The following is a 15,208-nucleotide window of genomic DNA, read 5'->3' as shown; positions in this document are numbered from 1 at the left end:
TGGGGAGAACAGCACCACGGTACTTCGATGAGTTACCGCAGAAACCCTTTTTTGCTTTTATTAATTAAATCTCGGCCTGACTTTGAATTCCCGAGTGTTCCAGTCGTATATTGTGAGAAATTTGAGTAACATTGTGAGATGCACTGGTACAAACCAGTTCTGTAGTTTGAATGCCAGGCAGAGGGGAAGGCTAACTATGAGAGGTTGTGCCAGCATGCCGTAGCAGGTAAAAACTAAAGAAGAAGAGGAGGAGAACGCAGAGGGGCTAACCAAGCAGTAAACAGGGACGGGACATCGGCTGAGGGAATGAGGAGCCTCGCTCAGGCTGTGTGGCTGGAAGTCCTCGGCCAGTGAGGGAATGGAGAAAATATGCACTGGGAAGTAGTAAATAGAAACTGTTGTGTCACTCTGGTCTGGCGCACCCTTGTCAAGTTTGCCCGCTTCTGCCAAAGCGTGAAAGGAATTAGGATTCCTAGCAAATTTCACCTAAGCCCCAACTACGGAATACGAGCATTTCTCACAAGGTGAATGCGTGTGCCACACCTCACCCAGCAATCCTTGGCAAGAGATGAGTGGCGGGGGTCAGCAGGGAAGTCCCGTAGGCAGCCCACACAGGAACTGAATCTCTTGGGCTTGTTCACTCACCAGAGAGGGCAAGTTTCTGCAGACCCACAAGTCAGAGAGCTGCCCAGCCCCTGACTCAGCACTCAGAGCTCACAGATGAGCAGACACACAGGAACAGGCACTCCTCTGGGTCTCCCTTTCTTTGCAAGCTTAGGGGGGCCTCCCATCACCTCCACATTTAGCAAACGGCAGAGAGGGAAAGGTACGAGGCCTGGGGACTGTGCAAAGCAGCGCAAATGGCAAGAGCTCATCTGCCACTATCCCACCAAGAGAGCGACAGGTCAGATGGGGGGCTCTTCCCATAAGCTCCTCCGGGATGGAGCAGTCTGTGACGACAGTGCCTGTAAGGGAAAGACTTCCCATTGGAGCACCAGTCACTGCTGGGAGCGGGAAGATGGGTGCATGTGCCCTACAGATATCCTCTGTGGGAATTTCTTGTCTTTCAGCAATCGTCACGGAGCTTGGCAGTGACAGATGACTGCCATAGTCCCAGTGTCTCCTCCCAAACGAGGGTGAAAGACCTGGGGGACTGGGTCAGAGAGCACATGGCTGCAAGCAGGGTCCCCTTTCATTTGCTTGGGAGCTTGTCACAGCCCTGGTCTCCAGGTGCATTCAGCACCCAGCAGCTACCCCAGCCTTCCCTTCTCTCACTAACGGTTACTATCATCCCCAGGCTCCTCTAGCTGGGAGAGAGACCTTCCCATCCCTCTCTTTCCAAATAGCCATTCTGTCATAGAATCTATTATTCTGTTCTATCGATCTGTTCTATTCTATTCTATGGCTTTATCTATGAATATTCTATTCCATTCTTTTCTATCTATGAGTCCACGATTCTATCACTATCACACCGCGTAAAAGGTTGGTCTCCCTCCTGCACAGATGCTCCCCTGAGGTCTCCCCACGGCCACTCCTTCTGCAGGCTGAACAAGCCCTGCTCCCTCAGCCTCTCTTCATACGACAGGTGCTCCCACCCTCCAGTCACCTTCCCAGCCTCCCTGCCCACTCCAGCAGCTCTGCATCTTCATGATTCACCAAGTCAGAACCACGCATGAACAGAACGAGGCGAGGGTCATACATGGAGCAAAAACCACTCTGACGAGCTGATGGCCATCACTCTTGCTTCAGCTCCCTTATACACAACCCACCTATAAGCTAAAATCTAATGTATGCAGTATGTGACTACTGCAGAGACAGAGTTATGGCACAGAAGTTTGGATGAACCCACTCCTGAACGCATACAGCTGGCACCAAAAATGTTTTGATGAAGCAAATTCCCTCTAGCTGAGTAAAGGTAAATTCTTGCCATGAATCTGATAAAAAAGCTAGGCAAAAGAGACCATCTCCCTGCTAGCGTGCCATGGCTTTACACATGTATCAGATGTAGAAACAAACAATTAGAAATGCTTCTTGGTAAAGGCACTTACTGTTTTTACATACTTGTAAGTTTAGTTCTGTTGCATCGAGGAGTTTATCTCCCAGATCATATTTTCATAGAACAGCCCAAATTGGCAGCATTAATAAAAGAGGAAAAAGAGTTTCTCCGTTAAGGTATGAAAATACCAACAACTAATGCAAACTTTAAAACAGGATTTGGTCCTCTCAAAACAGGCAACAGCGTTCAGGCGATAGTGATTTCTTTTCTTAGACGCTAACAAAATGGCATATCCCCAAAAAACAAAAATGGTATATCCCCAAAAAACAAAGTCTTCCCGTTTCAGCCTATGGATATGTCTGCGTTGTGCAGCACACCTACTAATTATCCCCAACAAAAAATACAGCTTCGTAAGACTAACTGTGCTCCACTTTGGCCGGGAAGGAAGAGAACCTCCAAACAGCTTTCTGCTTGCACGGACCAGCAAGCCTGCAATTGTGTGTCTCTGTATCTGGATGGCTGTCCGTAGTAACCTTTCTTGGAGTGTTCTGAGAGCTGCCGGCGGTACTCTTCCTCCTCCTCTCCATCACTGCCACAGCTGCCACGATCCTCCAGGTAAGGTCTGGTAGGAGGTTTCTGGGGTTCTGGAGGGCAGCAGGGGGAAAGAAAGATAACGTTTACTTCCGTTCTGAGAACCTGAAAATAATAATACCTCATTGACCTCATGGTCACTCACAGCACAGAGACCCACATAGAGCCAGTGAAGCCGCTTCTAGCCCGTTTTACCACTATCAGCATTTGTATGGCCGCGGTAGGACTATCAAGAGAGCGGCATCTTATTTCCAGCAAGCTGGAGCTTCGTGTTCAGATTTGCTCCACTCATCACGCCCGGAAGAATGCCAAGTTTTAAAGTATTAACTACTCTGCACCTCACCCCACATGACCAAGAGCTTGGCTGCTCTTCACGCCCCGAGCACAGAGGTTTCCACGCTACTGCTGGTACCGCAACTGAGCGCCGTCTTCCTCAAACTGTTCTGCACCATCCATTTCTGCACCATTCTCTGTATGCCTGCTTCCTTTCCTTGCATCTCTGGCCTGCTGTCTCAAGGCCTGAGATGTGATATTTCTTAAACTCATGGCCTTCATTCAAGGCTCTTATGATGGCTCCCATCTCTAAAAAAAGCACGCGTTTCCTTTTTATACACTTTGGTGCTGCCCATTTAATGTGACACCAAGCAGACATACGTCATTGCAGTCTGCCAAAGGCGTCTCACCGGTGTCAAAACCTGCGATTTTTGCAGCCCCACGCCGTACACAAATGAGGTGTCACCCTCTTTCCATGCTGCCACCGTGCCCCTTCCCAGGGCAGCCATTACCATTCCTCTAAAGCGCTAACAGCACTGGTTGCTGGAAGCAGTGGGGGATTCAAAACCAGAAAAAGCGCCCCTGCGGATCTTGCTCTGAAACGCACGGCCCCGTGCGGCCGCCCTGAAGCAAGGAATAGCCTCAGCAGGCGAGGGCGCTCCCCGTTATCCAGGAGCTCTCTCTCGGGCGCCATTAGCTCTCCTCGCGGCAGCGGCACTGAGGCGCTGGAGCGGGGCCAGGAGCAGCCGCCTCGCACCTTGCCGTTACGAAGACGGGCCCTGCTGGGCCGGGAGGGGAACGTCAGCCGTCAGCCTGTTCTATGCTGCCGCAGCGCCCCTTGCAGGGCAGCCCTTACCATTCCTCCCAAAAGGTCGCCGCGCTGATTTCCCTCAGGAGGCAAATACTCTGCAGATGTGGTTAAGAAAGACTGAGAATAAGACCCTGAAGCTATCCTAACATTCCTGTGCACGGGCCATCTCCTACTCCGACTATAAAGCATGAAGGCTTTTTGCTCCCGCTGCCTCTCCCTGTCTGACAGCGAGCTTGGAAGGACAGGCAGTCTGATCTCGGTGGCTTTCAGGGGACAGCGAATAGTGGTAACAGTGACTCCCTCCTCATCACTCTCCTCTCCATGTCTCTTACTTTTCTCGGTTGCCTTTCTCGGTGGGGGTGCTTTTGAGGAGGGCCCCTCGCCTGGATCTTCCTCTGCTTCTTCTGCTTCTTCTTCTTTCCGTTCCACACGTGAGGTGAGGACACCCGTTTCCATTTCTGGCCTTCCATACGGAAACGGACATTGATACCGGTGCCTCCTGCAATTGGTCAAGATTGACTTGGAGGTTTCCCCTTTGTAGTCCTGAAACTCTCTCTCTCCACAATAGGATTATATAGAGCTCGGTAAGCAGAAGCCAAGCCCCAAATAAGCCATTCCTTCTCAGATCTGCGCCATCCCTTACCCAAATGCTCGCGTAGTTCCTCAGAGTCCCACAGGTGTTCAGGAGGAAAATCCCATGACGCCGGGGGTCCCCACACTTTTAATCTCTTTCCTAGACTTCTCCATATTCCCTGCCACTCCACGTTCTCTGGCTGTGGGAAAAGCTTCCTCCACGTAATGTAAAATAGTACTGCAGAGAATATGTTCAGGGAGTCTGATAGCACAGTACCTAAGCTGGCAACCCAAACACACATAATGAACTGAGAAAGCACCTGGAAAAAACAGTCCAAACATCGTATTGTCTGTTAAGTTAGCTGGGATGTATAGGAACCAGGCAGGTATCTCCATCACTGCCCTTAATTGGCTATAGGTATATGCAGCTCTGACACTGAACATGCGGAACTTAAGAAGGAAGCAATATGTTCCAAGGAACACCATGGTCTCCTCAGTCCTCTATACAATGCTCTTAAGATGAAGGAGAGATCTGTAGCTGCCCGCATTCTCCACCAATAATTGTCACGGAGTTATCCCTAGATCTGAGTGTGTGACGGGGGGCACAGGTCCGGGAAAAAGAAAAGGAGAGACAAAGGAACAAAGAAGAAAAAGAAAGGGGTACCATCAGTTTGGCGTGCAATCTGGCCGGCCACAGCACACTTTGTGTTTTCCCATGACACTGCCACATCAGCCTGACTTTTTTTCCTGTTAACACAGAAAACTCACGTCTCTGTGCTGTGAAGCAAGATGCCCAGGGAGATTTTAAGTGTCTTAATTTTGTCTGCTGAATAGACCGTTGACTCTCAGAATCGTAGAATCATAGAATCCTTAGAGCTGGAAGGGACCTCTAGAGGCCATTCAGTCCCACTCCCCTTCAGTGAACAGGGACGTGCAGAGCTACATCACGTTGCCCGGAGTTTGATGCAGCCCCTCTTTGATAGTCTGCAGGGATGGAGCATCAACCACATCTCTAGGCAAGCTGTTCCAGTGCCCTCACTGTAAAAGACTTTTTCCGTATATCCAACCTATATCTGCCCTCTTCAAGCTCAAAACCATTTCCCCTTGTTCTGGCTCCACAGACCCTGCTAAAGAGTTTGTCCCCTTCTCTCCTGTCGCTCCCCTTGAGATACTGAAAGGCCGCTGTCAGGTCACCTCACAGCCTTCTCTTCTGCGGGCTGGACAGCCCCAGTTCTCTCAGACTGTCCTCGTAGGAGAGATGTCCCCTCCACTGGCTCATTTCTGTGGCCCTCCTCTGGACGCGCTCCATCAGGTCCACGTTTCTCCTGCACTGACTACCACACGTCTGAACGCAGTACTCCAGGTGAGGCCTCACCAGCACACGGTAGAGGGGCAGTTTCATAGAATCACAGAATCACAGAATGGCCTGGATTGAAAAGGACCACGGTGATCATCTTGTTTCAACTCCCTGCTATATGCAGGGTCGCCAGCCAGTAGTACAGGCTGCCCAGCCTGGCCTTGAATACCTCCAGGGATGGGGCATCCACAACCTCCTTGGGAAACCCGTTCCAGTGTGTCACCACCCTCTGTGTGAAGAACTGCCTCCTACTAGACCTCCCTGTCTCACTTTAAAACCGCTCCCCCTTGTGTGGCACTTCTCAGCCTCGTAAACAGCCGTTCCCCCTCCCGTTCATATGCCCCCTTCAAGTACTGGAAGGCCACAATGAAGTCTCCCTGGAGCCTTCTCTTTTCCAAGCCACTGAAGCCCAGTTCCCTCAACTTTTGCTCGTAGGAGAGATGCTCCAGCCCTCCGATCATCTTAGCGGCCCACCCATAGGACGCCCTCAGCTGTCACCATGAGGGCTGTGGGTAGAAGAGCCACTGGGCTCAGAAACACTCGGGAGAAGAGTCTCAGCTGAAAGCCCCCCTGAGACCACCAAACCAACCCCCACAGCGATGCTGCTGTTGCCAAGTCCATATCCCGTGGGAACATGACAAGGAAGCTGGCATGCTGCCCATAACCTTTCCATGCTGCCCGTTACCCTTTCCGTGCTGGGGCCGTTCCCTTGGAGGCTTCCCAAGACTTCTTTTCTGGCCGAGGCCTCCACGCAGGTCAATCCTGCTGGCCAAACTCCCGTGGCTGAGGGAGGGAAGATTTAGGTTGGATGTCAGGGGGAAGTTCTTTACTACGAGAGTAATGAGGTGCTGGAACAGGCTGCCCAGAGAGGTTGTGGATGCCCCATCCTTGGAGGTGTTCAAGGGCAGATTGGATGGCGCCCTGGGCAGCCAGGTCTAGTATGAAACGGAGAGGTTGTCTGGCCTTGCATGTGGCAGGGGGGTTGGAGATTCGTGATCCTTGAGGCCCCTTCCAATCCTGGCTGTTCTGTGATTCATTTTCCTCTCTGGAGCTCCCTGAGTGGCAGAAGTGGGAGAGGAATACCCTCCCACCTACGGGAGGTTCCCATGGGATTTGGAGTCAGCAACAGCAGCAGCACCATGGGGGCTGGTTTTGGGGACGCACCACCTGAGCCGCATTCTCAGCCACGGTGGGTTTCTAAGCCCCGTGCCTGTTGCAGCACCCGCCAGCCTTCACAGATGTCCCTCACATCCCTCCAGACAACACAGGGCCAGGGCACCATCATCTCCTTTTCCTTGGTTCACTCGCATCAGAGTGAGGAATGTCCAGTTTCTGCTGGACAAGTAGAAATGGGCTGCTCAGAGAAAGCCTGTGAAAGAACACCAGGGCAAACACACGTCGCTGAGATGGAATAATTTGGTGTTTTATTTTTTAAAGAAGCTGTTTTCTAGAATGTCTCCGGATGTCTTTAGTCGATGTTATTTTAGTCCTGCACTCTTGCCATGAACCTGCACCCGATAAATGCACGTGTGTCCTGCATTTCCCCAGTTGTTGAGTACAACGAGCTTTATATGCCAAAAGCCTCTGGGGGTCCCGGTCTGCAAAACAAAGAAGACAGGAGACTTCACTCCTGGCCTGGAAGCAACCGCAGCTGCCTCCGTGCATTTCCTTGTGAGCATGGCTGACGAGGAGGCTTTTCTCTGCTTCCCTTCTCCTGAGCAGCCCCACTAAGGCCCCCTGTGCCCCAGCAGAGCCAACGTCTGGCCTGTGGGAGCAGGATGAGCAGCGGTGGAGGCCTGATGCCATGTGGTCCCCGAGGACGTGGGGCCTAGCAGACGTAGAGCTGCCAGGCGCCTCTGTCCAGCTCACGCTTGCTTCTTCCCCTTTCACTCTTCCCTTCACTGTGGACTCTGTGTGGGCGGTATGGCTGGGGAGCACACCTGCACGTGGGCTGTCTAGGAGTGCCAGCGCAGACAGCAGCTCCGGCCAGCCACTGGGAACAGGGCATGCACGTGGCACTGTCTCCTGGCTCTCACCATCTGACACCTGCATTTTAGGGCATTTCCCAGCACGTGCAAGGCTCTGCCAAAACAGGTGGGCACCACGGGGGAACCCTGTGCTCCTGCACAGCGCTTGGCCCAACACGGTGCTCTCCCTGCTTCAATTCAGCTACCCTGCCATGTCATGTGCTCTTGGCCCTCTGAACCTCAGCACGTTTCTTCTAGCCGGCGCTGGACCCCTGCCTTGGCAGGGACTGCCCACACTTCCTCCTGCCACTGACCTGCTGCCAAAGTGTTCTGGAATGGTCTCCTGCCCGCACGCAATGACTGTACCTGCAGTTCAAAAGTCTGGGACAGCTCTTCCCGGAGATCGTAGGTGAATTTCCCAAGCAAACCTTTGTTCTCTCCTTTCTCATCCAGTCCCTACGAGATAAAGCACGGGGTCAACACGCGTGTCACACCTGGGCCGCCGGAGCTTCAGCAGCTCCTGCAGCTCTGCTGCAGGATGTGCTGGCGCTGAGTCTCTCCTTGAGCACTGCTCAAAGGACATACTGGTCCTCTTCTCCGTATGCTCCCTAGCAGAAGCTTTTCCCTACAGCTACGTCCCAGCCCCATGTACCAACAGACACTCACAAAGACGGCGAAATCACGGGGAGCGCTGCTGATGTGCCACAAGGTTGTGTCCACTGTGTGCTGCACAGTGACTGCAGTCGGCTGGACTTCTGTGGGCAAGTTGAAGACCATCTGGCTCTGAGATGTTTTCACAGGCCAGCAGTATCCCGGGGAAGCGTCCAGCTGAAAGCAGAGAGCAGGGAGTCATGAGGCCCATGCTGCTGCCCGTGCAGCCCAGACCACAGGCAGCACTGAGTATGCGAGCTGCTTTGGTGCTGCAGACAACAGGTAGGGAAGCAGACAGGCATGGGAAAGAAAACTCTCCAAGTTCCCATGGAGAGGAAAATATCCGTTATGAAACGTGGGATACCCCACACCGGAGTCAGGGCTGTGAAGAAAGCTCCTGTTTTGCCCAGCAGCTGACAAAGGCAAACAGGGTGGCCGAGGAGAAGATTCCTCACGCAGCCCCGACCACGGATAGTGGGATGCAGGATGTAGCAGCACAGCTCAGCCCAGGTCAGCCTGCCTTCAGAGGAATACCACTGGTTTCTGGTAAGCCAAGCCCCGAGGGAGACCTCAGGAGCCAGGCACCTGAGGAGCACCATGGGCTTGAGCAGTACTGCAGAGGGGCCTGAAGGGAGAGTCCCGGGGGCTTCCCCCAGCTGGACAGGGGGGAACAAAAGCAGCACTGAGGATCTCTGCTACCATACCTGCTCAAAGGTTTCCAGCATGTTTGGAGCGCACAGGAACCAAGCCACCCTGCAGTACCATGCAGACCTGGATGATCTCTGCAGGTCTATGGACACCCCTGAATTGAGAAGAGAGCAGATGATTGCCACGGGCCCAGTCTCCCAGCACCTAGTCGGCTCAGGCTATTTCTAAGACTGCCTGCTGACAGCATCCCTCTCTCAGGGCCACAGAGATGAGGTCTGCGGACAGTGGAAGGCAGCAAGGCCCTGCGCGAAGGACAGCAGGCTCAAGTCAAGGCCGTGCTGCGTGGGGAGAGCTAAGGACAACCTGGACCTGTTTCGGTCCCTGAGAAATCTCAGCAAAGCGCAGTAACTCCTGTCAGGGGCGTGCCAGGGGCACCACTGCAGGGAGCGAGGGCTTGAGGGGGCTGAGCCGCTGAGCCAAGGGAGCCGCGGTGCCACAGTGATTTGGGCCAGGTGATTTAGTCTCATCCAGCTCTTCCTCAGAGAGACGAGGCCGCAGCACAGTCTCCTTTTGGCAGCGCTGAGCATAAGCCCAGCGTAAGAAGACGTGCCTGTCTGGGTCCATACCTGCACTTTTCAGAGCCCGGTCAGACTTTGTGAAGCAGTTTTCCCGAGGCCTCACAGGCACTGCCTCTTTCAAGAGCTGGACTTCCTGGGGAAGACAGAAAGCAGTACAGGAGATGAGCATGTCAGCGGGCTGCTACGTTGGACCACGGCCTACAGTTGGACACCGTTCCGTGTCAGAGCCAAAGAACTTTCTCAGGAAGCGTCGGAAAGCAAAACACAGGCCTCGTCTGCAGAGGCCCTCCGACTCTTTTCATCAGGAAGAGTTAAGGGCTGGACAGGAGTTGTTGTGTCCCCCGCCACAGTATGGGCCTGGGCACCAGTTGTCCGCCTCCACTCTCTCCAGATGAGCTGTGGCAGGGTGGGATACGTCCGGAAGGGCCCCCAGGTGTCTCCACTCTCTGGGAAGACACTCTCTGGGCTGCCAGAGCTCCTGGATGACCAGGACAACAATGCAGGCAGCTTTCCAGCAGCAGGAGGTGGCACGTTAAACGTGACCAGGAGAAAGCCTGTGCAGAAGGGGAGCTCAACCAGCAATGGCTGGCGTGAGATGAGTGGCGGGGGTCAGCACGCAAATCCCACAGGCAGCCCTACAGAAATGCCCTGCCCAAGGCTCTGCTCATCCTAGCCTCTTCCCTAAAGCGCAGGTTCACCTTCATCACAGTGCCACGCTGTTCCGCCAGGTAAGACAACCCCTTCCTCTGGTCTTCAGTCCCCTGGGTTTGCTCAGTCACCGAGTTCCTGCAAATGCACACAAGGCAGATGTTGTCAGAGAGCTGCCCAGCCCCTGAAGTGCACTCAGAGCCCACAGATGAGCAGACACACAGACACTCCTTTGTGCTTCCTTTTCTTTCCAAGCTTAGGAGTGCTTCCCATCACCTGCTTTAGTGTTTAGTAAAAGGCAGAGAGGGAAAGGCACAAGCCCTGGGGATTGTGCAAGGCAGCGCAAATGGCAAGAGCTCGTCTGCCACTATCCCACCAAGAGAGCAGCAGGTCAGATGGGGGCCCTTACCCTGAGTTCATCAAGCGTGGAGCAGTCTGCAGCGACGGCATCTGAAAGGGAAAGGCCATTTCCATTGGAGCACCAGTCACTGCTGGCAACAGCAGGACGCGTGCATTTGCCCAACCACCACGGTGTCCTCTGTGGGAATTCCCTGTCCCTCAGCAATCGTCACTGACCTGCAAGAAATCCTTTGTCCACGGTACTCTTGCCAGCAAGATTCCACAGTAGGCACCAGCTGTCATTTGCAGCACAGACAGAAAGTTATTTCACTATGGTTTCTAAGGATTGCCACAGTCCCACTGTCTCCCCCCCAAACCAAAGTGCAAGATTTTCCCTGAGGAAGTGGGGGACTGACCGGGGCAGAGAGCACGTGGCTGCAAGAAAGGACCCTCTTCTCCAACCCTGACTATAAAGCACAAAGGCTTTGGGCTCCCACTGCCTCTCCCTGCCTGACGGCAAGCCTGGAAGGACAGGCAGCCTCCCTTCATAGCCTTGGCTGGGCAGAGCACCACTCTTAAGCTGGCTGACTGGTACGGGGGACGAAGGCTACGGGGCTGTGGGAGCTCCGGCACAACAGAGTCCGAAGGGAAAGCTGTGAAATGGCCCTGCACTGGCTCTCGAGCCAGGTGGGATCTGAGTGTGAACAGCGTCTCCGGAGCTCCCCGAGCGGCAGAAGTGAGAGGTGCGAAGGGCCCCGCGGGTGCTTCAGCGCCTGCCCACACGCTGGAGATCCCACCTAGCGTTTGTACTGCTGGCAGCAGGCAAATACTCACTGAGAGCAGACAGAAAGACCAGGAAAAGCAGCACGCAGAGCCCAGAGTTCTTTTTGGTCATCTCTTCCCTGAAAAAGAAGGAGTCACGGTGTTGGCAGCGCTCAGGGTTTGGGGCAGACCCCTTCTCAGGGCTACCTCCTCTTACAAGCTGCGAAGCAGCAAGGCGGGGAGTCCGCTGCTGGCAAAGAACAGCCAACAGAGCAGCCCCCAGAAGGAGCGGGGCTTCCCTCAGCTACCTTCAGCACCACAGGCAAAACATGCCAAACATGCTGGTTCCAAGAGCACCTTCAGGAAGGGCACTGAAGTAACCCAGGGAAGAAAGCAGACCCAGCAAGAGAAAGCGGTGGCTCATGGGATCTCCCTGCTGTGGGCTTGACTTCTCTTTTGCTGAGGAGTCAAATCTCCTTCTACTGGAGATGAAGAAACACCCCCCGCTTTGAGGTGTCCTCCACAGGCCGGCTGCAGCCGTCTACTCCTGGCCTCCTTTAACTCCTGCTGCCTCGCACCCCCACATCCCAGCCAGAGGCTCGGATGAGACGTTTTGAGCTGTGTCAGGTGTGTAACTGGGGCTTTGCTCCCATCCCTCCTGAGCCGCTGCCATAGCTCCAGAAGCACGCAGCTGCTGCTGGCGGGAGCCAAGTTCTTTCTCCCGGTGGGTAGCAGCACCGCCAGCCTGGCCTGCCCACCCCGACCCACGGAAACCCCCAATACCACATTGCGCAGGTGCTGTACTCACATAGTGGAGATGCTTGTGCCAAGGAGTCTCTTGAGGAAGACCACGGTCTGAGAGTTTCTCAGATAATTTCTGATGTTTGACCCTGGCAAAGAAAGGGGAGAAAGAAAAGCTCGAGCACGTCCTCAAGGCGTACCAGACAGGACCGTGTCAGACCCTCTAAGAAGGGCTGGGAGCCGGTCCGGATCGCAGCAGAGGCAGGGGCAGGGGCACGGCTGCGGTTGCGTCCTGGACAAGGGGCAGCTGGGTGCATCCTGCGAGCGGGACACCGAGGGCTGGCAAGGATCACCTAGCAGGCACACCGTGGCGGCATGTTCAGGGATGGAGGTCAGCCTTCGGCTTGCTGCCCCAGCTCCTGTTGTACTGGGGTGCCCCTTGCTGGCCAAAACGTCCCCCAGAAACCTGGCGGAGCAAAGCAGCCCCCGACTTACCCACATTGTATGCAGCACTGCTTCTGCAGCTGGCTGGCCCAGCCTGGGTCACCGGAGAGGGGCTGCAGCTGTGGAGGAAAACGAAAAGCCCTGCTGTGCACCGTCTCCACGCCACGGGAGCCGTGGCCAGCGGGACTGACCAGCTTGGAGGCCCCGGCCAGAAGAGACACCTACCTGTTTTCTGGGAGCCGGCTGCTCTCCGTTTCTGCCCCTCTCAGGTTCCTGTCAGCTCTTCTCACCCTCACCCTTTCAGGGGGCATCTGTGTCCCTCTTGATCTCTGGGGAGACTTTCTCCTCCTCATGCTGTGGAGGAATCAAGCCTTCCCCTTCTCAGTGTCCCCTTCAGCAGCAGGAAAGTCTGCGCAGAGGAAGGCCACTGAGCAACAAGTCCAAAAACGATCCGCAGGAGAAGCGCGCCTGCCCCGAGCACACAGCCACCAGGACACCACCGCGAGCTCCTTCCACACGCGTTGGCAGCCACGGCCAACAGTGCCAGGTGGCGGCTCAGCGGGGCAGACTGTGGCACCCAGTCCTGACGTCACAAAGGCCTGGGCCTGCACAGCGTCAGCGCATGCCTCTGACCTCACAATCGGGGCTAGGGGCCAGCAGGGCTGGGAGGTGGGAGACCCCGCCGGTTTCATGGTACGTCCGCCCTTGACAGCCCTGGGGCCCAGCTAATTGTAGCCCAAAGTTCGTGAGCCATTTCGCTATCATCAGATATCTCCATGGTGTGCTGCCGTGGGTTATACCTGCGTTGCAGAAAGGGATCGGCTTGGATCCTGTATGTGGGGAGAACAGCACCACGGTACTTCGATGAGTTACCGCAGAAACCCTTTTTTGCTTTTATTAATTAAATCTCGGCCTGACTTTGAATTCCCGAGTGTTCCAGTCGTATATTGTGAGAAATTTGAGTAACATTGTGAGATGCACTGGTACAAACCAGTTCTGTAGTTTGAATGCCAGGCAGAGGGGAAGGCTAACTATGAGAGGTTGTGCCAGCATGCCGTAGCAGGTAAAAACTAAAGAAGAAGAGGAGGAGAACGCAGAGGGGCTAACCAAGCAGTAAACAGGGACGGGACATCGGCTGAGGGAATGAGGAGCCTCGCTCAGGCTGTGTGGCTGGAAGTCCTCGGCCAGTGAGGGAATGGAGAAAATATGCACTGGGAAGTAGTAAATAGAAACTGTTGTGTCACTCTGGTCTGGCGCACCCTTGTCAAGTTTGCCCGCTTCTGCCAAAGCGTGAAAGGAATTAGGATTCCTAGCAAATTTCACCTAAGCCCCAACTACGGAATACGAGCATTTCTCACAAGGTGAATGCGTGTGCCACACCTCACCCAGCAATCCTTGGCAAGAGATGAGTGGCGGGGGTCAGCAGGGAAGTCCCGTAGGCAGCCCACACAGGAACTGAATCTCTTGGGCTTGTTCACTCACCAGAGAGGGCAAGTTTCTGCAGACCCACAAGTCAGAGAGCTGCCCAGCCCCTGACTCAGCACTCAGAGCTCACAGATGAGCAGACACACAGGAACAGGCACTCCTCTGGGTCTCCCTTTCTTTGCAAGCTTAGGGGGGCCTCCCATCACCTCCACATTTAGCAAACGGCAGAGAGGGAAAGGTACGAGGCCTGGGGACTGTGCAAAGCAGCGCAAATGGCAAGAGCTCATCTGCCACTATCCCACCAAGAGAGCGACAGGTCAGATGGGGGGCTCTTCCCATAAGCTCCTCCGGGATGGAGCAGTCTGTGACGACAGTGCCTGTAAGGGAAAGACTTCCCATTGGAGCACCAGTCACTGCTGGGAGCGGGAAGATGGGTGCATGTGCCCTACAGATATCCTCTGTGGGAATTTCTTGTCTTTCAGCAATCGTCACGGAGCTTGGCAGTGACAGATGACTGCCATAGTCCCAGTGTCTCCTCCCAAACGAGGGTGAAAGACCTGGGGGACTGGGTCAGAGAGCACATGGCTGCAAGCAGGGTCCCCTTTCATTTGCTTGGGAGCTTGTCACAGCCCTGGTCTCCAGGTGCATTCAGCACCCAGCAGCTACCCCAGCCTTCCCTTCTCTCACTAACGGTTACTATCATCCCCAGGCTCCTCTAGCTGGGAGAGAGACCTTCCCATCCCTCTCTTTCCAAATAGCCATTCTGTCATAGAATCTATTATTCTGTTCTATCGATCTGTTCTATTCTATTCTATGGCTTTATCTATGAATATTCTATTCCATTCTTTTCTATCTATGAGTCCACGATTCTATCACTATCACACCGCGTAAAAGGTTGGTCTCCCTCCTGCACAGATGCTCCCCTGAGGTCTCCCCACGGCCACTCCTTCTGCAGGCTGAACAAGCCCTGCTCCCTCAGCCTCTCTTCATACGACAGGTGCTCCCACCCTCCAGTCACCTTCCCAGCCTCCCTGCCCACTCCAGCAGCTCTGCATCTTCATGATTCACCAAGTCAGAACCACGCATGAACAGAACGAGGCGAGGGTCATACATGGAGCAAAAACCACTCTGACGAGCTGATGGCCATCACTCTTGCTTCAGCTCCCTTATACACAACCCACCTATAAGCTAAAATCTAATGTATGCAGTATGTGACTACTGCAGAGACAGAGTTATGGCACAGAAGTTTGGATGAACCCACTCCTGAACGCATACAGCTGGCACCAAAAATGTTTTGATGAAGCAAATTCCCTCTAGCTGAGTAAAGGTAAATTCTTGCCATGAATCTGATAAAAAAGCTAGGCAAAAGAGACCATCTCCCTGCTAGCGTGCCATGGCTTTACA

General features: G+C 54.2%; 1 protein-coding gene across 1 annotated transcript; it reads right to left on the bottom strand.

Moving 5' to 3' along the window:
• Window positions 1–2,005: 2,005 nt before the first annotated feature.
• On the bottom strand, window positions 2,006–15,127 carry LOC149913008 (sperm-associated antigen 4 protein-like). The gene is made up of 12 exons (XM_090132350.1): window positions 12,605–15,127; window positions 12,431–12,498; window positions 12,003–12,084; window positions 11,267–11,334; window positions 10,670–10,728; window positions 10,503–10,543; window positions 10,144–10,231; window positions 9,494–9,578; window positions 8,924–9,021; window positions 8,235–8,396; window positions 7,935–8,024; window positions 2,006–2,640 (listed from the first exon to the last, which is right to left on the bottom strand). The coding sequence occupies exons 1-12, from the start codon at window positions 12,730–12,732 to the stop codon at window positions 2,413–2,415; spliced, it is 1,197 nt and encodes a 398-aa protein (XP_089988476.1). The 5' UTR covers window positions 12,733–15,127; the 3' UTR covers window positions 2,006–2,412.
• Window positions 15,128–15,208: the final 81 nt, after the last annotated feature.

The sequence above is a fragment of the Phasianus colchicus genome, chromosome Z (genome assembly GCF_987193195.1).
Source record: "Phasianus colchicus chromosome Z, bPhaCol1.hap1.1, whole genome shotgun sequence".
Taxonomy (NCBI): Eukaryota; Metazoa; Chordata; class Aves; order Galliformes; family Phasianidae; genus Phasianus; species Phasianus colchicus.
The sequence above is the reverse complement of the archived record's forward strand: the minus strand, read 5'-3'. Positions and strand labels throughout refer to the sequence as shown.